At 45.5% G+C, this 15,036-nt stretch overlaps 1 protein-coding gene and 2 non-coding genes across 3 annotated transcripts; 2 read left to right on the top strand and 1 right to left on the bottom strand.

Moving 5' to 3' along the window:
- The first annotated feature begins 1,836 nt into the window (after positions 1–1,836).
- trnar-ucu (transfer RNA arginine (anticodon UCU)) lies at positions 1,837–1,929 on the top strand. The gene is made up of 2 exons: positions 1,837–1,873; positions 1,894–1,929. It is a non-coding gene; the product is annotated as a tRNA-Arg (tRNA).
- Positions 1,930–9,103: 7,174 nt separating this feature from the next.
- On the top strand, positions 9,104–11,630 carry LOC138243057 (zona pellucida sperm-binding protein 3-like). The gene is made up of 9 exons (XM_069198550.1): positions 9,104–9,745; positions 9,847–9,962; positions 10,035–10,141; positions 10,221–10,395; positions 10,473–10,590; positions 10,788–10,888; positions 10,966–11,039; positions 11,211–11,459; positions 11,539–11,630. Exons 1-9 carry the CDS (start codon positions 9,188–9,190, stop codon positions 11,544–11,546), a joined length of 1,506 nt encoding a protein of 501 aa, XP_069054651.1. The 5' UTR covers positions 9,104–9,187; the 3' UTR covers positions 11,547–11,630.
- Positions 11,631–14,282: 2,652 nt separating this feature from the next.
- On the bottom strand, positions 14,283–14,355 carry trnav-aac (transfer RNA valine (anticodon AAC)). The gene has a single exon. It is a non-coding gene; the product is annotated as a tRNA-Val (tRNA).
- Positions 14,356–15,036: the final 681 nt, after the last annotated feature.

Raw genomic sequence — 15,036 nt, forward strand, 5'->3', positions numbered from 1 at the left:
TAGAGTCAGTGTTCACAGTCCAGGTTAGATCTTCAGAGATGTGAATTCCCAAAAACCTAAAGCTGGTGACTGTTTCCACTTCCGTTCCATCAATACTGAGTGGGCTGTGAGTGTATGGCCTGTGTCTCCGAAAGTCCACTATTAGCTCTTTCGTTTTCTTTATGTTCAAGTCCAGGTTATTGCTATGACACCACCTAAGCAGCTGTACAACTTCATCCCTGTAAGTGGACTTGTCATCATCACTGATCAGTCCTATTATAGTGGTGTCATCGGCAAACTTAATTCTTTCTTGTTGCTGTGTCTTGCTGTGCAGTCGTGAGTAAATAGGGAGTACAACCTTGGACTCAGACAGCAGCCTTGTGGGGTTCCAGTGCTCAGGGTGAGTGGTGTTGATGTTTTATTGCCTATCTGCACCACCTGTGGTCTCTCGATAAGAAAGTCCAGCAGCCAGTTGCAGACAGAGTTGCACAGACCTAATCCCCTGAGCTTTGTCACCAGTTGACTGGGTATGATGGAATTGAATGCTAAACTGTAGTCCACAAACAGCATTCTCACATACGAGTTCTTAGTATCCAGTTGTTCCAAGGTTGTATGCAGAGCCAGGGAGACAGCATCATCCACTGATCTGTTGTTCTGGTAGGCGAACTGCAAGGGGTCCAGGGACTCTGTGATGGAGGAGTTGATGTGTGACAACACCAGCTTCTCCAGGCATTTCATCACCACAGATGTTAATGCTACTGGGCAGTAATCATTCAGGCATGTCACTTTTGTCTTTTTGGGGGTTGGAACAATAGTGTTATTTTTAAAGCAGATGGGGACCATGGACTGTGACAGGGAGGAGTTAAAGATGTCCGTAAACACTGTGGTCAGCTGGGCTGCACATGTCCTCAGGACGTGAGGTGGTATCCCATCAGGCCCTGCAGCCTTACGGATTTTCACCCTGCTCAGAGTCTTCTGCACGTCCTGCTCTGAGAGTTTCAGAACAAACTCGCCCTGCACACTTGGGGTCTTCTCAGCATTGCCCGTGTTCAGAGCATCAAAGCGGGCATAGAATTTGCCCACTTTGGATCATTGTCCTGCTGCAGAACCCAAGTGCACTTCAGCTTGAGGTCACGAACAGATGGCTGGACATTCTCCTTCAGGATTTCTTGGTAGACAGCAGAATTCATGGTTCCATTTACCACAGCAAGTCTTCCAGGTCCTGAAGCAGCAAAACAGCCCCAGACCATCACACTACCACCACCATATTTTACTGTTGGTATGATGTTCCTTTTCTGAAATGCTGTGTTACTTTTACGCCAGATGTAATGGGACACACCTTCCAAAAAGTTCAACTTTTGTCTCGTCAGTCCACAGAGTATTTTCCCAAAAGTCTTGGGGGTCATCAAGATGTTTTCTGGCTCATCAGTGGTTTTCGTCTTGGAATTCTGCCATGCAGGCCATTTTTGCCCAGTCTCTTTCTTATGGTGGAGTCATGAACACTGATCTTAACTGAGGCAAGTGAAGCCTGCAGTTCTTTGGATGTTGTTGTGGGGTTTTTTGTGACCTCTTGGATGAGTCGTCACTGTGCTCTTGGGGTAATTTTGGTCTTTAGAAATGGCTTTATAAACTTTTCCAGACTGATAAATCTCAATCACTTTTTCACACAGGGCCATGTAGGTTTGGATTTTTTTTTCCCTTAATAATAACAACCTTCATTTAAAAACTGCATTTTGTGTTTACTTGTGTTATCTTTGTCTAATATTTCAATTTGTTTGAAGATCTGAAACTTTCAGTGTGACAAACATGCAAAAAAATAAGAAATCAGGAAGGGGGCAAACACTTTTTCACACAGCTGGCTCTGTGGCGCAATGGAGAGCGCGTTGGACTTCTAGGCCTTGATAGAATGAAGTAATTCAAAGGTTGTGGGTTTGAGTCCCCCCAGAGTCATGTGTCATTTTTATTGAACCTTTCGAAATCCTCTAGGGATTGGTGTTGATCAAGTCAAATACAGGACTTCTTAAGAGTCCACAGTTGAAAATGAACCAGCAGCCACAAGAAAGAAATAAGCACTGGACTGTGATCACATCACTCCTGTCCTGGAGTCCTTGCACTGGCTTCCTGTCAACTTCAAAATCCTCAAGCTCACCTATAAGGCTCTCCATGGCTTAGCACCTCAGTACCTGTCTGGGTTATCGCCCTACTCCCCACCTCACAACCTCCGCTCTTCTAATTGTGTTTTCCTATCTGTCCCCCAGTCCATCTACACTCTATGGGTGACAGGGCCTTCTCCTGTTTTCCCCAAAGCTCTGGATCTTTATCCCCAAGGATATCAGAGAGTCACCTTCTCTAAACTCCTTCAAATCCAGACTCAAAACCCTCTTCTTTAGAAGAGCCTTTAATGAACTATTCTTTACCCCTCTGTTCCTACTGTATTTAATACCACCATCTATTGTCTACTCTAACTGTGTATTCTCATCCTGCTTATCTTGTGTATTTTTTAACTTTATTGTTGTCATTCTGTAAAGTGCTTTGAAAAGCCACCTTTAAAGGCGCTATATAATGTAAAGATTATTATTATTATTATTATTAATAATGAACAGTGCATTTAACACTGAGCACATGTGGTCCTTCTTTGCAAAGGATTGCAAAGGTTGGGAATTAGCTTTTCACTCGTGTTGTTGAAGACCGTATCCTGGCTGTGTTGCAGGAAATGTCTGGATGCCATCACCGGATCAAGGAGAGGATCAGGGTTTTGGGAAGTCTTTTTGATGCCTGACACTATGTGTTTCCTGGTTGTAACGGGTGTCATTCTAGACCTAAACAACAGAGAACACCATTGAAATCGCTGAACTGCCTAGCGGACACTTTGTCGCCTTCTTCTGACCTGTAATTAATGCGATTCTCTGAAAACGTGGCACGTTGTATCTGTGCTACCTTTATGGAGGGTGACCATACTCATAAGGATCATAGATTCGATCACAAGCATCTAAAAACGAGAATGAGAAAATGACATCACGCTATAAGGCTGAATGGCACGAATTCTCCTGTTCCTTCTGCAGCAAATGTGAGTTTTTTTGCTTCTTAACACTGAGATAGTTGGAGATATTTGGCAGCTGTGGGATTCCAACTCAACCCTCAAAGAGACTGGAGCTTTAATCCAGCTCTAAACTAAAAACTGGGTGACTTGTAAGGGCTGGTAGGAGAGGAAAAGAATAAATGCTTCTTTTTTGGTCTTTAGCTACTAAAAGAAAGGAAAAAAATATTTGATTATTATTTATTCACCAGTTGTTTTGATCAAATCATTGTAACGCAGTGCCATATTAAGGTATAATATGTACATGAACGTCATGTCTGAGTCGATGATGGCAGCTGAGTATCGCTGGAGGACAGTTCATCATGAGTGGGTAAGCCTGCATAATGAGGGAGAAGAGATCAGCCTCTCTGACGCAGTGTCCAGTGACACTAACCTTCTGTCCTACTGTTCTCTGCTAATGTAGAGGGTGAATGTTTATTTAGGTGAATGTAAGGTTTCATTCTTGTAAAATATTTCCAAGCACTTTTTTTGTTGCTGAAAATTAATCTTATGCATTTGAATGAATTCCGATATTGTCACCTAATTCTATACATTGTTTCATCAGACTAGAACATTTAGAGGAGCTCAATTGCATTTATGAATTGCATAGTGATAGTATTTCTTTCCGTTTAAATACTTCAGTCAAAAATGTAGAGAAGGTGCTCCTGTTTTCACCATTATAAGAACTGTGATGCACCAGTAATATTTACTCTCACAAAAGTATTGTAATTGTATTGTTCTGTTCTGTAACAATCTTGAGTGACACAAACCTTCTGTTTTACTGCACTACACTTCTCCAGAGGCCAGTTCAGCACACAAGGATCCTCAGTCAAACAAACACTGCAATCGCTTGATAAAAGCCATTCCTCATTCTTTCTCTTAGTATTGGTGCAACTTTTGTATCCAAAGAAGGCGATTTGACAATGAAAGGTGCAATCATCTTAAAGAGAGTCTTCATGAAGGCATGCACAGCTTAAGGCACATGAAGCTGAATCCATGAGCTGATTGACACAAAACAATGTCACTTCACATTATCCGCAAAGCTGTTTTGCTTGTCTGACCACCTCTTCGTACTTTACAGTGAGCGCATATATTTCAGTTTCTTCTTTTGTATTTTCCTTACTATTTTACTGTCCCTTTCCCCCATGTGGAGATGTATCCACTGCCAAAACTGCTGTCTGATTATTTAAATTATCTGTAAAACTGTTACATGACTTCATCTAATTGTAAATTTATAAGACAGTCTGTGAGACATTTGTGAGAGTAGCTGAATCCCAGGGCTGGTGTGGAATCACACACAGACAGGTCTTCTGTGTGATCTGAATCCCACTGCCCAGAGCTACAGACTGGTCAAATGGTCACTATTGTAGACACGACCATCGGACAATCGGCTACAAATAATCAATATACTGATCATATTGTCACTACTGGTGTTTATTACATAAATACTATATATAAATAATAAGATAATTCCACACTCATGTGTGTTATAAAACATTTATAAACATTTTGGGAGGCTGACATACAGTAAAGAAAGTAATACTGAAGGGCTGGAAGTCCTGGAAAGCGTTAATAGAACCTTCTTGCTTTCGACCTGGAACAGAGCCCACAACTGCCAGATCAGTGACCCCTGAGCCCAGTTCACAGAGAGGAGAACCAGGGGCTTTTCTATGTCTCTAAGAGGGCTGGGAGGAAGGATAAAAGGGGGAAATGTGACATGAGTCCAGGCTGTTCTGTCTGATATTGTTCATGTAGCAGCACTGATTGTCTGAATATCTTCTGGTTCTGGATTGTGAGGATAGAGAGCAGTACGGAGTTGAGATCCTGTCTGAGTGTGAGTCTGAGCAATGAATCTGACTGAGAAAAGAATAATGATTTTTTATTCTGCCTGAGAATTTTCCTGAGAATTTTTCCTGAGAATTTTTCTTCTTTTCCAAGTGGTGTTACATCCCCTTCAGATACTCTACACAGACTGCCAGAGAGAAGAGGAGAGAGAGATGGACAGATAAGAGCACACACAGCAAGAGACACATACGTCTTGATTTACTTTGAAGCAAGTGTTCATTTCTTTTCAGGAACAAGTTGTTTTTGAACTTCAAGAAATTCATACAACTTCTGAAAGATAAAATACAAATCTTGCTTCTCAGGACAGAAGAAATGCTGCAAAAAAATGCCAGTGATTTGTGAAAAGCAACGGGAATGTGTCCCTCTGCAGCTGTTAAACAAAGGGCTGGTGGGTCAAACGCACTCAGGGACGTGCTTCAGATTGTGATGATGTTAACATAATCTCCGCTAAAAATTGAAGGGGTTTCTTCGCAAACCCTCTTGAATGTTGCAGGAAATCTTCGTGTTTTACTCGTGTGCAACTAAAACAAGTAAACAATTCAGTACCTAAGTCAATGTCCAAGAAAACCATCCTCAGGTGTGGAATTTTTCTTTAACTGGCTGTTGGGAGAATTCATTTATACACCCGTTGTATCCTTAGCAAAAATATTTTAAAATTAGAACACAGATTTGTTGGAGAACTTGACAATCCTTGACAATCATTATTAAATGAGCATTATAGAAATGTGCGTTGATATTTTTAATATGTACCTTAATTGTAATATATATATAATTGCTTTGATATGGATGTTCATTTGAAGGAATTGAGGAAACTATGAAGGATCGCAGAACAACCAAAGATACATTTGGGCATCTGCTATTGGTAAAGATTAACGAATACAGTAAGTGTGAAGCTTGCACATACACGAAAGAAAAAGATCAGCTTAAATTCACTTCATTAGACTGACGGTGTGTATAGCAATGGATGGTTCCGATACATCGACCTCTGGGTTATGGGCCCAGCACGCTTCTGCTGCGCCACTCTGCTGACAGCTGTCGTAGTGTGATTCAACACAACTGCTCTATCTTTGCTTTCTAAAAGTGCGCCCGAGATGAAAAGTTTCAACGGCAAACACAGACGTCACTTTGAGCACTTGGTCTTTTATAGTACGAATCATCACACGCTGCTCTACATGGGCGTGTCTTCAAGATCGTTGAGAACCAAACCTTCTGCTTTCCGAGGCAACTGATTCTTTCCTTGTTAATTCACAAATCTTCAATGGGAATCAGTGAAACGAAAACCAAACACATGTACACACTCGCGTCCTAGCCTGAAAGAAAAATGATGGAAGCATTTAAGAAATAACAAGAGTAGTCTGAACAGCTCCAGTCTATCAACTGCTCTACAAAGTGATCGCTACTTCCACACCCAGTTTATAACGCTGAAAATGATTCAGGAAGCACAGCAAAGTTCAAAAAGCAGTGGTTGAAAAGCGTCTAGATACATAAAATGACAGTTTCTCAAAAGTAAAATCTTAAGCTTTTAAATATTGTCATCCATATATTTTCGTTTTTCTCTTTTTTACATAACACGCTTTCGAGAAATAGACTGTCTTGTAATGAAGGCTGCATTAGAAAATGTGTGTCTAAATTAAAATCGGGTTTATGACTTCTGCGTTTTTCAGCTTTCTTAGCGCTTGGGTCTCGATTCAGATATTGCAATGAAAGCAACAGAGGAGTAAGTTTTCCTTTTCTAAATCAAAGGTGATCTGCTCACAAGGAAGTATAAAAACTTCAGCGTTTACTTTTTGAAGACAGCAAATTGTCGAAACACTATTGCTTCATAAGCTAATAAGTAAGGTTTCTGAGCACGCATTGTATTACTAATGCTGTTATTAATAAAAAAAAAGCTTAAATTCACATAATGGAATTTGGACGGCTCAAAGTAGTCTATTCCTTGTACAACTTTACTTGCCCGCTGAGTAGAGTTTAAAGCAACGGCAGCAGAAGTAGCAGTAATAGCAACAACGTGGTTAGAGTGTCATAATACACTCTATGAAATTATTGCGGCTTCAGATCGTTTTGTTCTGTTGAAGGTGCCTACAGGGTCTGAATTGCTGACATTGGCTGTGATCTTTTTTCAGGTTTCATGAAATTCTTCACATATTTGAAATATTTAATTCGGGTTCGCCTAATACACGGTGCAAACCGTACCTGCAGCAGAATGCTGTGGCACATGAAGCCGTTTTGTTTATCGGTTGTAAGGATTTAGGAGCGTACTACAAATCGAGCAAGCGAAAAGAAAGTTAAACAGGAGTCACTTTTTGGATTGCTAATTCATTGTGCTCTGCTCGTCTAGGTTCAAATCCTATCCTTGTCATGGTTAAGGCCTGAGACGTGTGTGTTTTTTCTAAACGGTGTTTGCATTTGTTTCCTCTTTACTCCTGTAAACTCAGGATTTTTTTTCCTTGGTGGCAACAATACGCTTCTGTAAATGGTAGACTCTGCTTTCAAATTAGCTGCACCAGGCATTCGGATACAGAAAAACACAGGGATTTAAAATTCAGGAATATGAATGGCCAATTGCTTACAGCTAGGGTTTTTACGTTTTCTTATTTAGCGATTTGTGTATCAATCTTTTAACAATTCATTAAAATGCTAACAATATGTAAAATCAAAACAACAGCACCGTTAAATGCTGGGGAGACAGGTAGTTTTTTTTTTTTCCATCAGATGCCAAACTCTAATGCTGTGTGTGAGAGCTTACGTACCTTTCCTTTTCTCACATTTTCTGACAACTATTCCAAAGGGGCACCCTGTCAGCTCCTAATACTTTTTAAAAGTCTGCCTGCATGTTTGATTATTGTCGTTTTATTTAGAAAAAGTTCAATATTGATCATAACTAAAGAAAATTAGGATCACGAATAAAAAAAGGGCTGAAGATGCGAGTCGCTCTTGAATCAGAGCTGGGCGACACGGGCTTCTGTTCTGATATGATTGTACGAGAAGCAGGAGGAATCTCTTCTCTCCTATGGAGCATGAGCTGAATCAGGAGGGAGACATTTCGTATGCTCGTGCATATGTTAACACATGACCTACATCGTAAAACTAAATTAAAAACTAACATTAAGTTGTCAAAGACATTCATTTATATACAAACAAGAGACAGACATAGTAATGATTCTACATTAACTTGTCCTGCACTGATCAGACTAATTGAAATGTATGAAAGCCCGTTTCCGCCAGGGAGTTACAAAACAACGCGCTATGGTATCGCAGAATTCCGACTAAGTAACTCAGAATTGCGACTTAGTAACTCACAACTCCGACTTTATATCTCACATTTGCAACTTCGAAATAGCCCATATTTCATTGTCTGTCCTTTTGTTATTGTAACGGATTCGGGTTCTAGCTAGCAAGACCTGGGTTTGAGCCAATAGAGTGAGGCACGAAGTAGGGTGGGAGCGGAGAGGGCACAAGCCCTAGAACCCGAATTCGTTACAATAACAAAAGGTCAGACAATGAAATATGGGCTTTTCGAAGTCGCAAATGTGAGAGATAGTCAAAATTCTGAGTTTTTAGGTCGCAATTCTATGATTCTAAGTCACAATTCTGAGATACCATAGTGCGTTTTTTTTACTCCCTGGCGGAAACGGGTTTCCATAGGTTCTCAGTGCTGCGAAGCAAAAGCAATCTCTGGAAAATCAGACAAATTATTATCAGATCATGTCAAAAGCTGATCAGTATTTCTTTACTGGGAAGCAAAGAAATTCTTGTATTACACATTTTAATATGACATGCAATTACACATGAAAAATAGTAAAATTATTTTCATTGCGGTACGTGTTGATAGAACAGCCCCCTCGATAAAAGAAAGTGTGGACGGACGTGTCGCATGTTCCGTACTCTGTCTGACAGCGAGTTTAACACACTTTCCTCGGAAATTAGAAACTAATTGAACAATAAATTAATCTGAGCAAATTTTACACGTGTGGGTGATTTAATTCTGTCGAAATTGCGTGGAACTCCTCCGCTGAGGTCAGATACACACGGGAAAATGTTCAGGCGGCTTCACGGAGTCCCGCCTCAGACTGAAATCAGGTTCTAATTAGACGCTGAGAACAATCCGGATCTCTGTATGTAATTGATTGTGTTGATTGAGCGGTAGTGTGACCAGGTGTGCGGTAGCAGGTCCTGCCAGTATAAAAACCTAGTCACCGCGTTCACACTTTATGCTTTCTTGCTTCAACAGTTTTGTGGTTTACTTATTTTACTCCTGTAGCAATTGAGCGGGACGTTAATTTGGTGATGCGCTCGTTTCTCTTTATGCTGTGCCTGTGCACAGGGGCCGGGCTCCCCGCACTGGTTTCCGCCGGGCCGGCTGGCTGGGACTCTCGGGAATTGGCGCTCCAGGCCGACCTCCCGGCTCCTGAAGACGCAGCCCAGTTGGAGGACTTGAACCTGGCAGATGCGCCCTCCGAAGACCTGTCTGCAAGCGAGAACGACTCGCAGTCCTTGGCTCCCGACTTTCGCCGCCTTCCCGTGTCCAGAGACGCGTACTCGCCCTACTTCGACAAGGAGAAGATGAAGCCCGAAGCCGGCAGCCGCCCCTTACCCGCCTACATCAAGAGCGTCCTGTTTCCTCCCCAGCGAGGGCGGCAGCCGGCTCGCCCGGCCATCGGGGGCACCCGAGGAGTGGCTGTGTGGTGTGACTCCAGCAGGATGTACGTGAGGGTCAGTCGGCTCCTGTTCGGCTTCAGCTGTCGGCCATCGGAGGTGACCTTGGGCAACTGCAGCGTCAGCCGAACCACACGCAGTTACTTCTACTTCATCTACGGGCTTCACGAGTGCGGCACCGAGCGATCGGTAAGCAGGTCTTCATCTACAGGCAGTGTATCAATGTGAGCTGTAGGACCAGTGTCGGGGTTGCCTTTCCTGGGAATATCCCTTCCTCTGTGACCCTGCAGGTTGTCCAGGGCCGCCTGGTGTACTCCAACACTCTCCGCTATGCCCCGCCCTCCTCCAGTGCACCTGTGCATCGCTTCATTCCCTTCTCTGTGCCTGTCAAGTGCTCCTACAACAGGTAGGCAGGGCTCTGCTGCTGAGAAGCCGCTAGGAAAGTGTCCAGATGCCCCTCATCCCCTCTGTCCTGCAGGTTCCACTACTCCTACAAGGTTGGCTATGTCCCCACGTGGGCCAGGAGAAGGACCTTCTTCAAGGACCTGAAGAACAAACACAGCTTTGTGCTGCTCACCACCAACTGTAAGCTCCTTGAGTGAGTGGCTCCTCCTGCCTGCAGGGGGTGTTGTGTGCAGGTGTAATGCTGCCTCTCTCTCTCCAGCCCGCTGGGTCCGGCTCTCTCCTAAGGATGAGTACTTCCTGGGTCAGCCCATGTACTTCCAGGCCACTGCCTATTTTGCCACAGCAGAGCAGAGGCTGTACATCCACTCGTGTTACGTAACGGAGAAACCAGACCAGCACTCCCAGCCCCGTTTCCCTGTGATCGACAACTTGGGGTACGGCCCCTTCTGGGAGAAGAGGTGGGCAGGAGCCCCGAGAGCCTGCAGGGGTTCATCCCTGTCCTTGTCCCCAGGTGCATGGTGGACAGCAAGGCAGATGGCTGCCTGTCCAGGTTTGTCCCCTCCAAGCAGAAGGATGTGCTCCGCTTCACGATTGATGCCTTCCTCTTCCAGAAGAAGCTGTCCAGGAAGGTACTGCTCTCAAAGGCTGCTCAGCCTTCTTGCTCTACTGATCCATGGTCTGCTTTCACAACCATGATCTAGATGTGAACCAGACTGTGGCAGCTGTAGTGCCTAGAGCTGCCAGCTTGCCTTCACTGATGGCAGAAGGTCCTTCTCTGTCCTCTATTGGCCTTGATCCCTTAATGCTGTGACCTTCCCTCTTGCAGCATGAAGTGACTGAGCTGTACATGCACTGTGTCATGGCTGTGGCTCCTGCTAAAGCAACACCAAGGACCAAGTCCTGCACCTACAACAGGGAGGCTAAGAGGTACTTCTGCAAGGAGCCAGCTGAGGGTGCTCTGGGACATGCCAGGTGGAGGCCTCACCTGTCCTCCTCTCCTCCAGGTGGGAGGAGCTGTATGGTGACCATGAGGTCTGTGCCTGCTGTGAGTCCAGGTGTGCTGGCAGTTGGAATGAAGGTGGGTCTGGTTCTCTATCCCTTGTGGATGCATCTCTGCCCAAGAGACAACCATGCTTGGACAACTGAGGAATGATCCCATGCTGGACAAAGGGACTGTTTAGATGAGTAGCATCACTGTGGGACTCTGGGTATAGCAGATCCCTCACTCCTGGGTGTTGCTTGTCCACAGGTACCAGGAGCCTGGTGACCAGCAGCCGGGTGGCTGTGGCACCAGTAGAAGCTCCTCTGGATGTGGGAGCTGACTGGACTGAAGATGTGGAGGGAGACCCTCAGAGCACCAGTGAGGATGTGGAGGGAGACCCTCAGAGCACCAGTGAGGATGTGGAGGGAGACCCTCAGAGCTCCAGTGAGGATGCTGAGAGCACCAGTGAGGATGTGGTGGGAGCAGATGACTTTGGAGATGTTGGCCAGTGGACAGGTAGGGTCTGGCAGGAGGAGCTCCTGTAGGGGTGCGTGTCCTGCAGTTCAGCTGGATTGTTCTCCTTCTTCCTCCCCAGGTGCCTGAATGAAGGCTCCAGCCTGGCCCTTGTGACTCTCCTGCCTCCACTTGCCTTGTAATGGCAACATCTCAATAAAGCTGTGAAAGACCCTTCTGCCTGCCCTTGTTTCTTTATGGTTTATAGGTTTGAATGGGGTGGAGGAATTCAAGGGAAGTATTTGTGGGGGTTCCCCTTTCAAGAATGCTTCCCGTATTGCTGCCAATGAGGACTGAAAATGGCTGGAGTAATAAAGCGTTGTACTGGGGGAAGATGGCCGCACTATTCCTTGGGCAGGGCAGTGTGCCTTTTTTTTACTGGGGGAGAGACAGAGGTGTTCAATTTACTGGAAATCCTCCCGTTTCTGAGAGGGGTAGTGCTTATGGAGTGTGAGTTGCTACTGTTGTGCCCAGTAAGAGTGAGATCTGGTGTCCCATTCTAGGCTGCACAGACTGACTAAAAGAAACACAAGGAAGGAATTGTCAACAGGGGCTTGGTGTAAAGTAGGCCTTCCCTTCCTTAGCAGAGGAACAATACTGGTGCGCAAACATCAGTGAATAATGGTACAGTTAGAATCTTGGAGGTCTTGTCTTATGGGTGTTGATTTCACAGTATTGGACAGTTATGGGAAGTATTAGGATTGAGACAGGAGATCCCAGTACTTGACTGGCAAGACAGGTGTTCACAACCACCTCTATCAGCAGCACAGACTGTGTAGATTGAGACTGAACGCTTACTACACAAAGCCTCTCCACTGTTTCAGTGTCCCATGTCATGAATTTCAAGTGAATCCTAGTCTACCTTTGTGACTACCTATAACTTGCACAAATCCTGCTGGCCCACAAAGGCTGTCAATTTTTAGCCCTACTGCACTGCCCTATTAAAGCTTCAAGGATTTAGGATAAACTATTTTATATAATGGTTCCAAAGGTGGCTTCGCAAAGCACTTGAAATAATTACAATAAGAATACACAGGATAACACAATTCCAATAGACAGAGGAGACCATGGATGGTGGTACTAAGGAAAGTAGAAGCAGAGGGGTAAAGAATGGAACCAGTTCAGTAAAGGCTCTTCTACAGAAGAAGGTGTTGAGTCTGAATTTGAAGGAGTTTAGGGAAGGTGACTCTGCTATCCCTGGGGAGGGAGTTCCAGAGCTTGGGGGCATAACAGGCGAAGGCCTTGTCACTCATACAGTGTAGACGGGCTTTGGGGACAATTAGGAGACCAGAATTAGAAGAGTGAAGGTTATGAGGTGGGGAGTAGGGTGATAATAGATCAAACTGCTACTGAGGTGCAACTGAAATGTGACGGCATGTTCTACAATTTATGCAAGAAAGGGTAATGTTAGGCTTTTATGGACCGTTGGTACAACAGCAGTGCTCAAGGATTCATTTCTAATATTGAGGACAATGGGTTATATACCCATCGTTCTTACCAAAGGATCAGGGACCTTTTGCTATATAAAAAGACTCCTTTCCACCACTAATTTATACAGGTTTGGTTCATTTGGGTTTTATCAGTTAAACATTTCAGTGAAGTCATTGTCCTGCTCGCGGCCGAGCCCGACACACTGTACCGTCTGGTTTCTGTCGCTGGGCGCTCACCCTGCGGTCCATATGGGTCCTAATGCCCCAGTATATGGTAGTGGCAATTTCCCTAAGGAAACAAATACTCCACATTAGTCTGAATGCCACATTCTTCATTGGTCCCATTACATCACAGAAAAACAAAACTACTCACTCTTTAATCTCGTCTAATCCAAGACGCACCGAATATCACAGTCTTCTTTGAACACGCGTGCTGTGATTCCTCTATGTAGCAGAAATGACAACCGAGGAGCCGAGAGATTATTTCAGCATTTCGCGTCTGAACGGAAAACACAAACGACCAACTTGGAATGACTTGCTTTTGACGCTTTTCAAAGCCTTCTTTGTGCACGACGACTGCGCCACCAAGCAAACTACATAAATATGAGAAAACACGCAAGAGAGTTGTCACTCAGAGTGTCGAAGGGTCGATGTATACTGGGGATCAGTTGAAATGCAACGTCAGGACGAATTATGTCACACGAAGAGAGCACAGCCCTTTCCGCCCTGCCGCGTGTGTCTCGGTAACTCGCTGTGATCGTATAGTGGTCAGTACTTTGCGTTGTGGCCGCAACAACCCCGGTTCGAATCCGGGTCATGGCAGAATAGGGGCGTCTGCTTTTACGACTCGCACGAATGAAGGCAAAAAAAAGCCAATCGACGTGAACGAACGGCGCTTTACAGAGGAGTACTGCCTGACTGGATCGTTGATGAACGACAGAGGCCACTCCGACCTCTTCTCGGTTTTCTTCAATGACTTACTAAGGATCTTCTTCACATTCGCCCATGCAGGGGAAGCCAGTTACACCAAAGCAAACGCAGGAAAGTGCATTTCAAGCAGAGACCAGGAGGGACTTGTTTACACCGAGAGTGGGCGGAGAATGGAACAATGCGCCCAGCCCTGTTGCTGGAGCCGATTCTTGATGAGCTCTTGGGCTCACTAAGAGGCCCCCGCTGGATGCTAATCTTTCTGTTGTTCTTGCAGGTCCTGCGCTGCTTTTGAGCCGACAGAGCTCGTCCTGGTCTATCGGCACAGCCCAATTGCAAATGATCGGCTCCGCGTACAGAAGGAACGTGCGTTTGGTACAAGAGTGCACGAAGGCACCGGAAATACATTGGGAACAAATGACCGGTCGCTCAAGACCTCTGTGAAGTACAGGAGCGTGCAAAACGAGGCTGTTTCCGCCCGGTCTCGAACCGGGGACCTTTCGTGTGTTAGGCGAACGTGATAGCCGCTACACTACGGAAACCTGTAGGGACTGCTGCTGGTGTCTCGCTTGCGTTTCGGGCTGAGAAAGGGACGCGTCACTTTAGGTAGGTGGCGCTGGAGAGAGGAACAAAGGGCGCGATGAAACAAAATGCCGAAACCCGGGATCTTTAGATCTTCAGTCTAACGCTCTCCCAACTGAGCTATTTCGGCAGTGCGCAAAGCCCACAGCCACCTGCTCCAGCCTTCCTGTGTTGTGGCATGAGCGCACCAAGAGTAGCGGGAGAGTGTTGCAGGAACGTCACTCAGAAGGAAAGCCACCCAGCTGCGCCCTCTGAGCTCTGTCCAGCGCATCTTCCTCGCATGGACTCCTGCCTGCGACGGGCAGGAAACAATTAGCAAGAACAGAACGGCACCCCATGGGTGTCTCATGACCGCACCTTAGGTTGTGACACGTGCAGGTGTGAGGGGTTGCCGGGCTACTTTGGAGCAGAGCTTGGGCGGAGGGGGGGCGGGAAAGCAGACAAAGAGGTGACACCTCAAGGTCTGCACGATCACAGCTCTCCGCCGCCCCAGGCTTCCGCTCGATAAGCTACTGGACACACCCGCCCCTCCTCACACAGACCGTGGAAAAGCCCCCGAGTGGGAGGGCTCGCTCTTCCTCCCAGGAGCTCTTGGACACGACGCCCAGACAGGGCGCGGGGAGCTGCCGCCTGCAAACACG

The sequence above is a fragment of the Lepisosteus oculatus genome, chromosome 14, assembly GCF_040954835.1.
Source record: "Lepisosteus oculatus isolate fLepOcu1 chromosome 14, fLepOcu1.hap2, whole genome shotgun sequence".
In the NCBI taxonomy this organism is placed as follows: domain Eukaryota; kingdom Metazoa; phylum Chordata; class Actinopteri; order Semionotiformes; family Lepisosteidae; genus Lepisosteus; species Lepisosteus oculatus.

Excerpts from the sequence above, each read along its gene's own strand:
- LOC138243057 (XM_069198550.1), top strand. The coding sequence starts at position 9,188 with ATGCGCTCGTTTCTCTTTATGCTGTGCCTGTGCACAGGGGCCGGGCTC. Across the intron at positions 9,746-9,846 it reads AGTGCGGCACCGAGCGATCG|GTTGTCCAGGGCCGCCTGGT; the intron begins GTAAGCAGGTCT and ends GTGACCCTGCAG. Across the intron at positions 10,591-10,787 it reads AGAAGAAGCTGTCCAGGAAG|CATGAAGTGACTGAGCTGTA; the intron begins GTACTGCTCTCA and ends TCCCTCTTGCAG.